The following is a 16,798-nucleotide window of genomic DNA, read 5'->3' as shown; positions in this document are numbered from 1 at the left end:
GTCCAACAATCCCTTGGGGGAGAAGGGACCAAGGTTAGGGAAAGCTGCCCTCATTATAACCAATGCATAAACACTGGTTAGGCACAGACATCTCAATTTCTGATTTTAAAAAAAATATTTCTGAACATTTCTTCATTGAGTTTGGTGGGTTTTCCAAGTGATTAAAAGCAATCAGCAGAAGTTAAAAAAAATATTTTTTTAAAAGCAGAGTGAAAGATAGAGGCTGCTGTTCACATCATCATCTTGGCTCCTTCTCAGAAGCCATCATAAAAGCAGTTGCAGCTAAGAAGTCTCAGTATTAGCAATTCAGGGGGGGAGAGAGAGTAAGAAATGTGGCACTCAAGCCCAAAGATGCCTGCGTTGTAGTCACCAATACCACCGGCTCTCAGAGTGAAGGGAAAGCGACAACCTGAGACAGCCCAGTTGTTGGTCACCATTGCTCAGCACAACCTGGAACTTGTAGTCCCCATTGGTGAGCATGGGAGGCAAATCCAAGGTGGGGATGTAGAAGGTGGAGGAAGGCAAGTTGTAAGAACCCTGAAAGGAGAAAACACACACAAAGATCTGTCAGCCCATATCAGCCAACACTTTCTGCTCCCTCCATCAGGTATACTAACAGTGCCAATAGGTAACACTCAATAAGCAGATCTTTTACAGTATGAAATCAAGGAGAAATTACAAGTTGATAGGTATGGCCACTGAAATATTCCAGCCCCTCACTGGGAGCCAGCAGGCTCACCCAGTTTGCACAACTGAAAACATACAAACCAATGCACTCAAGCCTGTCAAAATCTAGAAGATGATCTTTTCTAGAAGCAAGAGTGGTTAGCTGGAGTCAGCAGCTTCTGACTACTCCATCGCATATAAGGCCCAAGCTGCCGCCTAGAGATGTCCCTATATGAGCAATGCACTAACTCTGAACCTTGCCTTAGGACACAAGGAGCTGCTAAAAGCATCCCTGAAAAATACCTCGTAGGCTGCCCCTTTTCGGTTTACAGGATGCAGATGTGGAGCAGAGTTGGGCAGAAATCGGACTGAATTAAAGGTCTGCAAAACTTGCATGAGGAATGCCGTTTTAAAACTCATCTTTCAGGCTCCAAGTACTGGTTTTCCAGAGGAAACCCAGCTATCTGTTGGAAAGACAGCCAGCTCCATCATTCCTTTACGGAACTTCATCATTCTCCCTTAATTTCTTTTAATGCACATGGGGCTTAATTATAGGTGCACTGCACTACGGGGGTTTCAAATCTTTACATGGAGATGTATCTATAAGCTTTCTTATCTGCCCAGCCCCCGTACTTCCCTGATTATTAAACATGCAGCAAATTTGACTGCAAACCTTGGTTAAGCCTATCAGCTGTATGGAACCCCTGTCCTTCTGTGATGGACCTGCACATTCCACAGAGATGTGGAATTTGGTGGCATGCCTTGCAGCTGCCCATCTCACGGGGGAGTTGTTTCTTTGGTTCCCAAGAGGGGGAAGCTTAAACTTACCGCTCTGAAGGGGCAATGGCAAGGAATGTCATAAGACTGCAATGGTTCCGGACATGGCTGGCCGGGAGGAATAGCCTGATCCAGTATGGCACACAAATCTTTATAGGTGCAGCTGCCAAGATCTTGCACGCAGGGGACCTTTATCCACATATCGCCAATCTTCTTCTCCAAAACAACCTCTCCCTAGAAGTAAACATTATACACAAACATTAATTTAACCTCCGACTTTCCTCCTCAAACATCACCCACAGCTCAAGGCTTACTATAGCTTGGACAACTGGCCATCCTACCTATAGGCCAAGGTTGGGGAGCCTGTAGTCCATCATCATTTGAAAGACCGCAACTCCCATTATCCCTCATCGTTGGCCTCATCATCATCGCCACTGATAACATCGATATACGGATATACGGTACCTCTTATTACCAGAGGCTGGGAACTTGTCAGTCTCCAGAAGCACCTGAGTGGTTGAATTTGCAGCTTTGATTGGAGTCAGCTCTTAGGTACCACCACAAGAGGGCAGTAAGGAGCAACAATTCACGATTTCTTTATGCTTTCCCCCCCTGACTTGACCTTCACTGTAACAGATTACTGGGCAGTATGCAACAATAAAGGAACACAGAACAACACCGCAACATTCGACAGGCAGAGGCAATACGTAAAACTGAGAAGAAACAAATGAATGGCCACATCAGAGCAAGTTCTTGTCCCAGATATACACCACCCCCCTCCCATCCTTCTTTTATCTTGAAAAGCTCCTGCTTCAAAGTGTGCTTGTGTACAGAGGAACGGCTTAACCATTTCCTTCCCAGACACTGATCTGCTGAGAATTCCTTCTCCCCTCTGCATCTTCCCTCTCAATGAGAGAAAAACAAATGTGGATGGGTGTGTGCGCATGCATGTGCATTTCTGAACAGACAAAGTGAAGCTTGTGTTAAACCCTCTCAGTCTGAAACTACCTGCTGCTTCTTCACAGGGTTTTTAAAAAAACAAAAACCAACAATATATTTGAAGATGGCTTTCATATCTCCTCTCAGTCTCCTCTTATCCAGCCTAAACATACCCAACTTCCTCAATTGTTCCTCATAAGACTTTTTTTCCAGACCCTTGATCATCTTGGTCTCCCCTCCTCGGCACATGTTCCAGCTTGTCAATATCCTTCTCACTCTGTGGACATAGAACTCCAGGTGTGGTCTGACCAAGACAGAATAGAGCGGAACTATGACTTCCCTTGTTCTGAACACTCGACTTCTGTTGATGCAGCCTAGAAGATCATTAGCTTTTTTTTGCTGCTGCACCACGCTATTGACTCAAGTTAAGGTTGTGGTCCACCAAGACCCCTAGATCTTTTCCACATGTACTTCTGCTACACTTGGGTTTAAACATGCAACCTGGCTGAATAAGCAAGGAACAACCCTAATTAAGCCTCCCAGCTCCAACTGGTTTGAAAACAGGCCCTACCTGCATGATAGCTCACAAGGCCTCTCTTGCTTTCAGAGATGTTTCGGGAGCAGCTGAGCTTAGCATTTTTCCTTCCTCTCACTGAACATAAGGCTGCTCTGTATAATAATGCCAGGCATTTCCCTCAATGAGCAAAGTTCCATTTTTTTGCAACATCGGAGAATTCAGGCATTTGCCGTGGCGCCTAAGTGGGCCCATGGCCCTCTGCCCCAGCTGCATCTTCAGTGTCATCAGAACATAAGAGCCCTGATGGATCAGGCCAAAGACCCATCTAGTCCAGATTCCATCCAGATGCCTGAGAGAAGCCCTTAAGCAGAACCTGAGGGCAAGAGCACTCTCCATGCTTGCACTGCCCAGCAACTAGCTTTCAGAGGCATACTGGCTCTGACAGTATACGGAGAACATATTGTGATTATTAGCTATTATTGCTAGCCTCATCTCCTCCCCATGGATTTGTCTAATCCTCTTTTAAAGCCATCCAGGTTGGTGGTGAGCACTGCCTCCACAGTTTAACCATGAAGAAGAAGAAGAAAAAGAAGAGGAGGAGGAGGAGTTTGGACTTGATATCCTGCCTTTCACTCCCCTTAAGGAGTCTCAAAGCGGCTAACATTCTCCTTTCCCTTCCTCCCCCACAACAAACACTCTGTGAGGTGAGTGGGGCTGAGAGACTTCAGAGAAGTGTGACTAGCCCAAGGTCACCCAGCAGCTGCATGTGGAGGAGTGGGGATGCGAACCCGGTTCCCCAGATTACGAGACTACCACTCTTAACCACTACACCACACTGGCTCTCGTGCTTTCCTTTGCCTGACCTGTTTGCATGGAGAGTTTGAGAAAACCAGAGGCAGTGTAAGGATATTCCCAGGGTGTACCTGATCCCACTGCTCAAGCACCCGGCATTGCCTCCCCAAGTCTTTTCTCCTGCAAGCTGTTCTCTGACAGTGTCCTTCTTTAGGAATTGCCATTATGGACCAATGTGGTCTTGCTAAATAGGACGGGTACCAGGGAGAGTGCGCCAGCCCCAGCTCAAGGAGAATTCCTGTCCCGTTGTGCCAGAGTCCTAAAAAGCAGCACTGGACAGGAACACACAAGCAAGTCATGCTACCTCTTGTGACGCTTCTTCCCCATGTTTCAAAAAAGGAATCTTGCAAAAAATAATAATTAGGGAGCTTGTGGGGAGATGCAGGAAGGCAGTGTAAATGGAGGGGTGGCAAGGCGTCCACTGGGGTCCCAGAAATGGTGGCACCCACAATGAGAATGAAGCAAAAGGCCACAGCTCTCTGAATGGGAAACAGGTGGTGCATGCATGCACGCACACACACACACACACACACACGCACACGCACGCACACACAGGTTCCTCTTTGGAGGTCACCTCCTCTTTCATATTGCATCTGAAGCCTCGTAAAAGGAAGTGAAGCTCACTTGCACTTCCTCCGATGCCTCACGTTTAAACTCTCTACATCTACTTGGTTATAAAGACTCATCACAGCCTTCTTTCTCATATCTCAAGCCCATTCGAGAAAGGTGCATGCTTTTACTGTGGCAAGATGGAATGGCAGACCACGGTTTGACATTACAAATGTTAGCCCGGACTGAGCATCCAAGCACACACTTCTCCCTCCCTCGCAGCAATTTCCCACCTCCTTTCCTGGTTTGCGGCAACCTCGGTTTGCCATTTTGGCCTAACGGGCCAACTATGGTTTGTGCTTGCCCTGCAGGAAAGAATAAGGAACCAAGATCGAACCCTCACACCAAGTCCGTGCGCTTGACAAATCATGGTTTGCTGTGGCACCTGGACCAACCCAGGAAGAATTCCATGTCTGCAGCTGTCCAGGGAATCTGTCACAGAAGAGGAAGTGGCAAAAAACAATTGGTAGCCTAAAGGCCCGATATAAGCTCAAGTGTGGAGCTGCTTATAAGAAAGGTCTTTAAGGAGGATGAAGGGCTTCCCTGCTAGTTAAGTCCTATAGGTTATCTCATGGTCAGTGGAGTGCATTTTCCTCTTCTGCTTCAGTTTCCCTGCAGGTCATCAGACAAGCTGGAACGTGTGCAGAGGAGGGTCTGGAAACCAAGCCTTAAGGGGAATGGTTGAAAGAGTTGGATACGTTCAGCCTGGAAAAGAGAGGACTGAGAGGAGATATGATGCGATAGCCTTCTTCAAATATCCTAAGGGCTGTCACATGGAATAGGGAACATGCTTGTTTTCTCCTGCTGTAGAGGGTAGGACTCAAACCAAGAGATCCAAATTAAAAGAAAGGAGATTCTGACTAAACCTAACTCTCTGAAGGGAAGAGCTGCTCAGCAGCAGAACTGACTACATCAGAAGGTGGTGGACTCTACTTCTTTGGAAGTTTTTAAACAGTGGCTGGATGGCCTCAGGGATTCTGTAGATGTAAATTTGGCATTGTAGGGGGACTAGAGATCCCTTCCAACTCTATGATTCTACACATAGGAGCTCTGTGCTCCTGTTTCCTTCATCTCTAAAGCAGGAATACCACCACTAAACATGAGCATGAGATTAAAGACAGCTCTGAAAATCACCAGTAGAATTATACAGTGGTACCTCTGGATGCGAACGGGATCCGTTCCGGAGCCCCAGTCGCATGCTGAAGTGAACGCAACCCATGTCTGTGCATGCGTGCGTCGTGATTCGCCGCTTCCGCACATGCGAGTGACATCATTTTTGAGCGTCTGTGCATGTGCGAGTGGCAAAACCCAGAAGTAACACGCTCCGTTACTTCCGGGGCGCTGCGGACCGTAACCTGAAAACGCTCAACCTGAAGTACATTTAACCTGAGGTATGACTGTACTACCAAGAGAGGTAAAGACCCAAGCGACTTGCATCATCAAAGTCACACAATCAAAGTTTCCAGGCCTAGGGCCCGGAAAGAGAAGGTGTTTGTGTGTAGGCATTTGACATACAGTAGTGCCTCAGGTTAAGTACTTAATTCGTTCTGGAGGTCCGTTCTTAACCTGAAACTGTTCTTAACCTGAAGCACCACTTTAGCTAATAGGGACTCCCGCTGCTGCCGCGCCGCCGGAGCACGATTTCTGTTCTCATCCTGAAGCAAAGTTCTTAACCCGAGGTACTATTTCTGGGTTAGCAGAGTCTGTAACCTGAAGTGTATGTAACCTGAGGTACCACTGCATACATATCTTAGCTACCAAGATTTTGATCAGATGTGTTGCTTCAATGCAACCCACAAACACAAACCAGCATGTTTTCGCCTGCGTTAGGAGTATTCTCTATAAATAATCACCATCTTTCCAAAAGGGAGGCCATTTCAATACTGACACTGCCTCTTTCAGGGTTCTCTGCCAAGGCCACCCCCTACCCCACCCCACTTGGCTGCACTAAGAGGTAAGGTTGAGACTTAACACATGCAAATGAAACAGATTTCAACATCCTATTCCAGCAATGCAGGGGGTGGAACCCCCAAGGTCCCTCCCAGGTCTACAATTAACAGGGGAGGACGCGGCTGGGCCCAGCCCAGTTCCTGCTGATAGGCAGCCAGGTGCTCAGCAGTGGTTAGCATAGCAGGAATTTTGAATGCTTCATACCCACACCAGCAGAACTTGATCCCACTGAAAACCGCACAGTAACATTTCAGCATAGGTGGTCATGGTAAGGCCAGCTCCTACCAGCCACAGGATTAAGGGGTTTGCTCAACTCAGCACAACATACTTCTATTTCAAAAAGGGGATTCTGGAGCACTAGCTTGTTCCAGTTTTGTTTCTTTGGCCGTGGCAGCCTGTTAAGGGGTCTGAATTGTTGTGCAGAAGAAAGCTCCCATTTCTGCTCAGCCTACCTGTGCGACATGTCAAGTAGAAATGTTCATATGTCGTCTACCTAATGACTAGATGTTTTAGGCTCAAATTACCCCACATTAGCACATTAGAGAAGGGAAACCTCTTATTAGGGAAAACATGCCTCAGGAGCTTTTCACAAGCCCTGCCCCATCTAAAGATTGTATTATGCTGGCTGATTTACAGGGGGAAAGGCAGTCCACACCCCTCTGCCTTATCCTAAGGGATATTTCCCATTTAAACACAGGACTGGATAGCTCAGCTGGTTAGAGAGCAGTACTGATAATGCCAAGGTTGCAGGTTCAGTCCCTGTATGGGACAGCTGCATAGTCCTGCATTGCAGGGGTTGGACTAGGCGACTCTCAGGGTCCCTTCCAACTCTATGATTCTATGACTTCAGTTTTCCATTCAGAGACTCAGACGGAGATCCTATGTCAATGAGAGAGACTCGCCCCATCTAGTGAAGTCCTTTTTTCCCCAGATCACATTTTATTGGCTCATATTTTATTGACATGCACTTACATATCAAATTCTTTTACTTGGAAAAGAAAAACAGAAAAGAAAAGAGGGGCCTGTAAATCTTGAATACAGTGGTCCCTCAGGTTAAGTACTTAATTCGTTCCGGAGGTCCATACTTAACCTGAAACTGTTCTTAACCTGAAGCACCACTTTAGCTAATAAGGCCTCCTGCTGCTGGCGTGCCACCAGCACATGATTTCTGTTCTCATCCTGAAGCAAAGTTCTTAACCTGAGGTAATATTTCTGGGTTAGCGGAGTCTGTAACCTGAAGCGTATGTAACCTGAAGCGTATGTAACCCGAGGTACCACTGTATATCCTCTATTCTAGCTCCTGCTACTGAGCTCTCATTCCCACCAGCCCCAGCCAGCACGGCCAATGGTCAGAGGTGATGGGAGCCGGGGTCTAGCAGCATCTAGAAAGCCACAAGTTCCCCATGCCTGTCCTTTTGGAAAAGATGTCTTCTTTCTGACAACTCTGGAGGGGAAGAAAAAGGAAGGAAGTGGGGAAAGCTGTGGCCCACACCTGGATTTGGCATTCCTGATGCCCCAATGCAATCTAGTGCCAGTCCCAGATAGGCCTTGGTCCACACTTCCACTTGTCCCGTGCCTAAAAAGCACAGGTCCAAGCAGTTTGGCCTTTCTCCTGCCACTTTTCCGGGGTAAACCTGCAGTTTAGTGCAAAATGGGAACAAACGGCAACCTGTGGAAAACCCCATTGCAGATTGTTCTGACTCCGTGTGAAACCGCGGGTTTTCCTGGGAGAAAGCAGTGGGGCAAACGGAAGTGTAGAGGAGCCCATAGTTGCAAACACGCTTCATCAAGTCATGTTTATCCTTGTTAGAGCACTGAAACTGTTCCCAATGTAAAGGAATCACTTTTGCCTGGCTTGGCCCACTGGCCTTCCACATACATACCTTCAGAGGCGAAGTGAGGGCCACAGTGGTAGCAGCGGCTACGCTGACCGTCACATCTCCTGGCATCGAAACTGGATCTGGAGATATGGACAAACTCCTGATTACAGCAGGATCAGATGGAGGGCCACAGTTCTGCCATGCGAAGTTTTGGATCTGAAGGGTTTAGAGGAGAAAATACGTTAGAATAAACGTGTGGAGCTTAAAGCGGAGGAAGGTACTCAGTCTGGCCCTTGTCATCACACTCAGCAAGTAAAGCAAAGGTGAACGTAGCGGAAGATTCCAAAGCAGACTTTTGTGGGAATCTTCCAACCAGTAGGCCTTGGTTAAGGGAAGCGGGAATCCTATTTCAAACAATGCTCCGTGGACCTTGCATTCCTGTCTTCTGATAACACAAACAAGCTTCTATCTACCCAGGCGTCACAGTACTGGAAAACTTGGCAATGCTGCACCAAGCAGACTATGCCATTGCCTTACGCCAGCCCCCATATACCGCAGGAAGAGGCTTTATTTGGCAAAAGTTCTGCACCACTTAATCAAGAACAAAAAAAACCCTCAGAAACAAAAAGGCATGAAACCTTAATTTAAAAATTGCAACAAAACCAGCAGACGTAATAAAATTATCAAAAGTAGATGAAACCAACAGATTTTAAGACAAATGCACATAATAAAATTGCATGGCTGGGCAGGCTTGCCCTTGGTGGTCTTCAATTCATTTCCCACCACTATTGGAGGGCTGTTCCCCTCCCCTTTTGTCGGCAAGCATGCCAATGATCCATGTTCATCTGCAGGTGATGACGGCACTTTTAAGGTCACCTCAGGCGACGACCATTTCCTAAGCTCTGTAATCAGCATGCAGCACACCTGGTAAGCATGCCTGCTGTCGAGACTCCAACTCATTCCCAGAAGTGCTTTTTTGGGGCTTAGGAGTTTCCCAACGTTTGATTCAGCCATTGAACAGACTGGTTAGACAGGGGCAACTCCCCTTGGCCCCAACCCGTAAAACCTCTGTCGTCTCAAGGGCACCTGCCTAGATGTTCCCAAGGATCTCTTTTGACAGAGTACAGCACCAACATCTTATTTCATCACACAGCACTCCAGGCCTCTACATGTTGGAGCCGCAGCACTCCTCAGACACTCCGTGAAGCTCATGGTGTCCTGCCCACTGTCCTCCGTTTGGGGTACAACCCAACTTCAGTGATTCACCAACCTTGAGAAAGGCACGTATCCTTCTAAGGCTCCCCCATCCCATTTCTCAGCTTAGAGTCCTTTATCAGAGATCAGACTCCCAACGTTTAACATTAAATAAGTGATATGGAAGGGTGTTCTCATGAGGCTCTCGGCTGAGATTTTCTCTCTCTAAAAAGAGAGAGCAGGGTCTAAGAACAGGGTTGGGAATCCTGTGGCCCTCCAGAGATGGTTGGATATCCAAATCCCATCTGCCAGGATGGCCCATGCTCAGGGATAATGGGAGCTGAGTCAAGGAAAAACCAGTGGGCCACAAGTGAGGCACTGCTGGCCTAAAGCAGGCTTCCTCAAACTTGGCCCTCCAGATGTTTTTGGCCTACAGCTCCCATGATCCCTAGCTAGGAGGACTGGTGGTCAGGGACGATGGGAATTGTAGTCTCAAAACAACTGGAGGGCTGAGTTTGAGGAAGCTTAGTCTAAAGTGTCCCTTGACCACCCACTTAGCATAACAAGGACCAAAATACTGGGCAACCATATGCCACTGTAGCTTTGCAAATGAAAAGCCACGTTGCCAAAATATGTCTAAGGCCGGGCATTATTTCTTGTTTTATCTGACAACATTTACAAACTGTTTCACCGCAAAACAAACTCACAAGCCTCTGAGAAGTTTACAACAGTATAAAACAAAGCATGAAAATATATTGAGTAACGAAAAGGTTTAGGCATGCCAGTAAGGTCTTCAGTGCAACACTGAAAAGAGGTTTCAGTTTTCTGCTGGTGCAAATGGGGACTTCCACAAACAATTTCCATGCGCCTCAAGAGTGGTCAATGCAGAGACTCTGGGTTGCCATAGGTAGAGCATGAGACTCTTAATCGCAAGGTTGTGGGTTCGAGCCCCACATTAGGCAAAAAGATTCCGGTATTGCAGGGGTTGGACTAGATGACCCTCGAGGTCCCTTCCAACTCTACAATTCTATGATAATTAGAACATCCAGAGCAAGGCAGCAGTTTGGTGTTGAGCAATCGGCAAGAGTACACTACTTCAAAAAGTAGTAAAGAATTTGACAGGATACTGGGACATCAGCTGATGTTCTCAAGTTCACTGTGGGTCCTGTTAAACAGGCCTAGCTTTTGCCCTAAAGCAAGTAGAACTGTCAGGAGGGAAGGCATTGGCATTCCAGAAGCAAGATAACCTTGGCTTTCTCCCATCCTGCTCAGATATATGCTCAGAATGTACAACCCTCCTCCCACATCAGCATGTCGACACAGTTTGTTAGCCACAGTTACGCAATATACTTTGAAGTGACTGTTACGATTAGCTTTGTAACTTACTTCTGTGAATGGTGAAATGTGGACTATAACGCTGGTTACAGAAATTATGCGAAACATTTTGGCAGTGAACAACACCCCACTCACCAAGACAATTATCGTTGGTTTGTCCTTGTAATTAAAGAACAACATTCCTCCTTTCAAGATATTTTTTTTGAAATGGTCCGGTGGCCATTTCTTTTATAACCAATGGCTTTTATAACCAATAACATTTGACCAACCAGCTAACTTTTCATTTTGGACTTCACAGAGGTCACAGATGGAAAAGGCTGTTTGACCATGGAACGGACTTCCTCAGAACGTGTCCAGAGGAGGGCAACCCAAATGGTCAAAGGCCTGGAAACGATGCCTTATGAGGAACGGCTAAGGGAGCTGGGCATGTTTAGCCTGGAGAAGAGGAGGTTAAGGGGTGATATGATAGCCATGTTCAAATATATAAAAGGATGTCACATAGAGGAGGGAGAAAGGTTGTTTTCTGCTGCTCCAGAGAAGATTCCACCTAAACATTAGGAGGAACTTCCTGACAGTAAGAGCTGTTTGACAGTGTAATTTGCTGCCAAGGAGTCTCCTTCTTTGGAGGTCTTTAAGCAGAGGCTTGACAACCATATGTCAGGACTGCTCTGATGGTGTTTCCTGCTTGGCAGGGGGTTGGACTCGATGGCCCTTGTGGTCTCTTCCAACTCTATGATTCTATGATTCTAGAAGGTGGTGGACTCTCCTTCACTGAAGAAGAGGCTGGATGGCCACCTGTCATTGATGCTTTAGTAGAGATGCCTTGGGCATCTCTTCCAAATCTATGATTCTATGCTAGATTCCCACAGGCATAAAAGTTTTGAAACGGAAGAAAGTTCCATCGTACAATAGCATGCCTGAATTCTGAAGTAGCACAGTTCCAGAAATACTATGCGGCATTTCTGACAATGCAGATCAGCTCCAAATGTGACCCAAGAGGGAGGGGAAAACCTTAGGCACTAGATTTTCGGAAAGGATGCAGCGGCTGGGAACAATTCCTTACCTGAAACCCTGGAGAGCCAGAAAATATGGGATGCAATGGTCTGACTCAGTATGAGACAGCTTCCTATGTAGCTAGTATAGGAATTGAGTACAAGTAATTCTGTATTGCTCATTTTGTATCATTTTTAAATCTATCACCATTTATTTTGGGTACTCTTTAAAATTATTATCAGCTGTTTTATGTTTGTAAATTTATGTAGAAGGTGTTTCATAAACTAATAAAATAAGTTAATAAAAACAAACCATTCTAGACAGGAAAGTTTTGTCTCAAGGTTTAAATGACTTGGGAAGGTTGCTACTAATACAAAGCTGGAATTCAGAGGTAGCAAAAAACACCAAAAAAACAAATTGGAGAGGGGGCTGTTTACAGTTAGGTTATGGAAGAAACACTTCTGCTTGTCATAACCTCTACAAAATTTCTTTTTTCAGACATGAAACAAAACAACTTCCCCAGGTAGCACGTGGACTCAAGACGTGGAATGGAGAAGTGCTGTATTTCACATGTTTTGATTGCAAAAGATCACAGTTTCAGTTCTCAGCATCTGCATATAAGCAAGGCCCAACCACCAGCTGAAGTGATCTAGAGGCCCGCAGGTTCCCCATTTTTGATGTAGAAACTCTTATATTATACACAGTACTGAACAGATAGAACAAATGACTTGCTTCAGGATCTTATTGCTATAGAGAATCATAGAATTGTAGAGTCGGACAGGACCACAAGGGTCATCCAGTCCAACCCCCTGCAATGCACATTTTGTCCAACGGGAGGTTCGAACCCACAACCCTGAGATTACAAGTCTTATGCTCTACCAATTGAGCTATAATATTTGAGGATCAGTTGCAGTACGCTGCTTAGTCACATAGTGCCAAGAGAGACATCTAACTGCACTTGCAACATCGTTTTTATGGTTGAAATGAAATGGAAGGAAAGAGAGATCAGCATATTGAGCAATGGGAGGTTTGGGGCGTGTAGGCAAATTCTGATTCAAATTCACATTCAACTGCAAAGCCTTGGGCATTTTCCTATTACCAACAGTTACTACGATCCATGGGCTTGTCCACACTTGAGCATTACTCTGCTGTTAACTCTCCCCCCATCCTACCCCACCAGTTTGAATTAGACCACAGAAATCCACACCCACACATGTGAATTTGCATATGAAGAACAACTTTGTTCTTTTCCCAGTCATAACAGCAGGCTTTCCCTTTTGTGCTTGTGTTTGCCTTCAAATTTGTTGCTTCTATTACGCCAGTTAAATACTGACAAGGCATGTGCACAGAGCCTTTTTTTAAAAAAAGATTCCCCACTCAAGAAGTTTGCAAAAGCACACCATCAGGCAACTTGTAAATTTGCTTGTACAGTTTTCTTGCAAATCTGAGGGAAGAGAAAGAGAGAGAGAGAGAGAGAGAGAGAGAGAGAGAGAGAGAGAGAGAGAGGTGCTAAGTGCCTGACTCTCCATTACTGGCATGCTGGAAAAGAAATTAAAGTGACTGTAAACACTCAACACACACTTTTCGGATTGCTGCCCAATATATCTGGTGATGTTTTTTTAAATATGATTTGCCTCTTCAGTTTTCTGGCTTTCTGCAAATCTGAGGGATCAAAAAGATCGGGAGAGCACCGGAAATAGTTATGACCACAGCTGGGGGGGGGGGGATGAAAGCACTAAGGAAGCAGCAGGCATGGAAAGGAGAATAGCAGAAAGTGACCATTAATCCACCCACCCCAAAACACTGAAACTCATAGCCTGTGATCCTGGTGGGGCAGTTTAGAGCCCATTTTCCCCTATCTTGGGCAAACCTGAATTTACAGGGGGTAAGTATTGAGACTACAGTGGTACCTCGGGTTAAGAACTTAATTCGTTCCGGAGGTCCGTTCTTAACCTGAAACTGTTCTTAACCTGAAGCACCACTTTAGCTAATGGGGCCTCCTGCTGCCGCTGCACCGCCAGAGCACGATTTCTGTTCTCATCCTGAAGCAAAGTTCTTAACACGAGGTAATATTTCTGGGTTAGCGTAGTCTGTAACCTGAAGCGTATGTAACCTGAAGCAAGGTACCGCTGTACTGTTCTTTGAGGGCAATGTCCTGTGGTCTGCGAATTAAATGGGAACGCAAACAGCTGCAAACACACAGGAAAACCTGGTGCAAATAAGTCGTACACTATAACTGTAATTACTACCTTACATCTTGACTTGTACAGTCCACATGACCCAGGTGTAGCTTTGCAAGTAGCCATGTTCGCCTGGGTCAAGATGCTGCCTCTGAATGACACAGCAATAACGCTTGATGAGCTTACCACAGATCATTACAGTCTGAAAACCTTCCAACCCAATAACTGGCCCTGATCCATCCCACGTCAGCTGGGCAGATTGTAATGCTCCACATTCCACCTGTCACTAGTGGGCACAGTATTATCCTGGCGGAACAAGCAGGCCCAATTAGAGCTCCACTTATTATTCCTAGACTATGTTATGCAAACCTATTAATGCCACACCATCACACTGATGAACATCTAACACTTATCCAATTAACACTTATCTAATTCACTTTCCGTAAGTGGCAAGCATTAACTGAAACACTAAACCCAGCATATGCAGAGTCATTGTGGCTGCCTATGGAAACAGAAGTTTAAGGACTGAATCATAGCACAGCTCCCCGAGCTTCATCTAGTCCAACCCTGTGCAATGCAGCTAAAGCATCCCTGACAGAAGGCCAGCCAACGTCTGCTTAAAAACCTCCAAGGAAGGAGAATCCAGCACCTTCTGCAGAGAGTCCATTCCACCACTGAACAGCTCCTGATTGCAGCACATTGAAAGATCATGCCATGATAAATTTATTAATCTCTAAGGTGCCACATGACTCTTAGCTTTGTTGCTAGAGCTTCATTAATTATACTGACTTTTGGAAGGGGCTAGTTATCAATGCAGACCTCAACAGAGAGGCTAAAGGAAGCAGGCAGCGTCAACTGTAAGAATAGCCTCCCACCACATGGAATGCAGAGTTTTCCACATGCAAATGTATCTCTGTGCAGAAATGCACTTATAGCCTGAAGCAATTTTTTGAAGCCTTTTACAAGGCACGCACTTCTGCGGAAACACATTTAGGCACCGAGAAATATGTTTAAGCAGAGATTGCTGACATAGTGCTCTCCAGATATTGGAGTGCACCTGCAATTGACCCTGGCCATCATGGCCAAAGGTTGGGGATAACATCCCTCCAGATGTTACAGTCCATCCAGCAACATCTGGAGGGAGCTATGCTGGCTAGCCCTGCCATAATGGGCTATCCTAGCAGAGGTGTATGTGCCAAGATGGGTACCACCAGTGTGCAAACATTGGAGACATGCCCCCCAGCCAAATATTTCCCATTTAACAACGACACCCCCCCCATCCCACACTCCCTTTAATATTAAGTTTTATAAGTTTTCAATTACAATCCAATAATAGCCTCATTATAACAATATCAATTTATAATACAATTATTAATATCAATCGTTCAAATCCAGAATTTATATAATTTAGATAAAGTTGGCCTCCACGTGCTAGATTTGATGATTTTCTTTACAGTATTTCTGCATCCCAAAATCTTATTAATTTCAATTATTATTAATATTTCATTTCTATACTTCTTTATATTTTTAAGAAATATAAATCTCAAAGCAGTTTGTTGTTGTTGTTGTTTAGTCATTTAGTCGTGTCCGACTCTTCGTGACCCCATGGACCAGAGCACGCCAGGCATATTTAACATCAATAAAACTATGCAGACTCAAACATTTCTGAAGAAAGTCAGATATCAAGTACAGTCAAAGCAACACAGTTAACAGGAAACCAAAATACCACCTCAAAAGATTTCAAAAGAAAACACTACAAAGGAGGTCAACTGCAGAATACATATCTAACACAAAGTTAACAAAAAACAAACTCAAACATTTCAAAAGAAAACACTGCGAAGTGAAGTCAAATATAAAATGCACATTTAGGACAGCATAATTAACAAGAGAATAAAATATTATAAGCATGACAGGGCTGTTAGGCAGGCACAAAAAGATGGGCCACAATAATAATCCCTCCTCCAACAACTGCACTTCTATTCGTGTTGACACGTTAAATGATTTATAAAACCGCAAGGGAGGAACTCGGGACTATGTCCTTGTTCTTCCTGTGTGCCGCAACGATTCCGTCCGCGGTGTTTCTTCCATCCCGAGCTCCCACCCCGCAAGAGATGCCGAACAGCTGGCCCCTTACCTTGGTGAGCCTCAGGGGCCAGTGCTTGTCCAGCACGGCGAACCGCTGTTGGGGAGGGCCGCCGACCACAGCTGGCCACATCTGCAGGGCGCACAGCGCCAGCGAGAGCGCCAAGGCGGGCATTTCTGGGTCTGCTCCGGAACGCAGGAAGGCGAGGCTGAAACTGAACGCAGCGCCAAGGAGACCGAGGAAGCGAGGCGAGCAGGCGGATCACAAGCGCGGAAAGGGCGGGTGCAAAACGAGACGCTGGACTTTAGCTGCTCAGGAGTCGGAGACAGAAAGCACCTGACACCGTCCCAAGCAAGCGTAGCAGAAGGCGCTTGCTCAGTTCAAGTGCCGGCTTGTCCTTTCCCCTGCAGGCACTAGACACACAGGTTCCCCTCCTTCCTCAGTCGCATTTAAAGAGGGATTCAACCCCCCCCCCCCCTCGAGATCAGGCACCGGGAAATGATCACCCAGCATGCCCTTGATGGAGGGAAGCGGCTCTGCCCTCTGCTGGGATGGAAGGCGCATTTCCCCCCAGATAACGCAGGAAAGGGAGAGGAGGAGGAGGAGGACGCAGGCGCTTCCATTCACGCGCAGACCGTGTTTCATTTATAAAATAAAAGGTCGGGATCAGGCATTCGAGGGCATTGCATCCTTCTCATCCCACCTGTGGCTTGGCTACTCTAGAGCGATGAGGCCAAGGCCCTTTGCATGCGCACAAAGGCATCTTGTGTAGCCATAAATTCCAGAGCCTAAGAAATAGTTTTGTCGGGAGGGAGAGAGAGAGCCCTGTTCAAATTAAGTGGTACTTATAAACGGGAACTTCAGGTTTGACCCACTTTTGGGG

The 16,798-nt window shown here is 46.1% G+C and overlaps 1 protein-coding gene and 1 long non-coding RNA gene across 2 annotated transcripts; one reads left to right on the top strand and one right to left on the bottom strand.

Annotated features, from left to right (window-relative positions):
- Positions 1–77: 77 nt before the first annotated feature.
- Positions 78–16,369, bottom strand: GM2A (ganglioside GM2 activator). The gene is made up of 4 exons (XM_081851597.1): positions 15,967–16,369; positions 8,194–8,346; positions 1,495–1,677; positions 78–537 (listed from the first exon to the last, which is right to left on the bottom strand). The coding sequence occupies exons 1-4, from the start codon at positions 16,087–16,089 to the stop codon at positions 367–369; spliced, it is 630 nt and encodes a 209-aa protein (XP_081707723.1). The 5' UTR covers positions 16,090–16,369; the 3' UTR covers positions 78–366.
- Positions 10,926–12,069, top strand: LOC309334845. Its single transcript, XR_014153295.1, has 2 exons — positions 10,926–11,008; positions 11,413–12,069. It is a non-coding gene; the product is annotated as an uncharacterized lncRNA (long non-coding RNA).
- Positions 16,370–16,798: the final 429 nt, after the last annotated feature.

This window comes from Podarcis erhardii (assembly GCF_964252035.2).
Source record: "Podarcis erhardii genome assembly, chromosome: 2".
Taxonomy (NCBI): Eukaryota; Metazoa; Chordata; class Lepidosauria; order Squamata; family Lacertidae; genus Podarcis; species Podarcis erhardii.
Note: the sequence above shows the minus strand (reverse complement) of the source record. Positions and strands in the feature narration are given on the sequence as shown.

Bases quoted from the DNA above. Each gene is read 5' to 3' on its own strand.
- GM2A (XM_081851597.1), bottom strand. From the start codon at position 16,089: ATGCCCGCCTTGGCGCTCTCGCTGGCGCTGTGCGCCCTGCAGATGTGG. The intron at 1,678-8,193 runs GTATGTATGTGG...GTTTACTTCTAG, and splicing joins CCCTCACTTCGCCTCTGAAG to GGAGAGGTTGTTTTGGAGAA. The intron at 538-1,494 runs GTAAGTTTAAGC...TTCTCCTTTCAG, and splicing joins GCCATTGCCCCTTCAGAGCG to GGTTCTTACAACTTGCCTTC.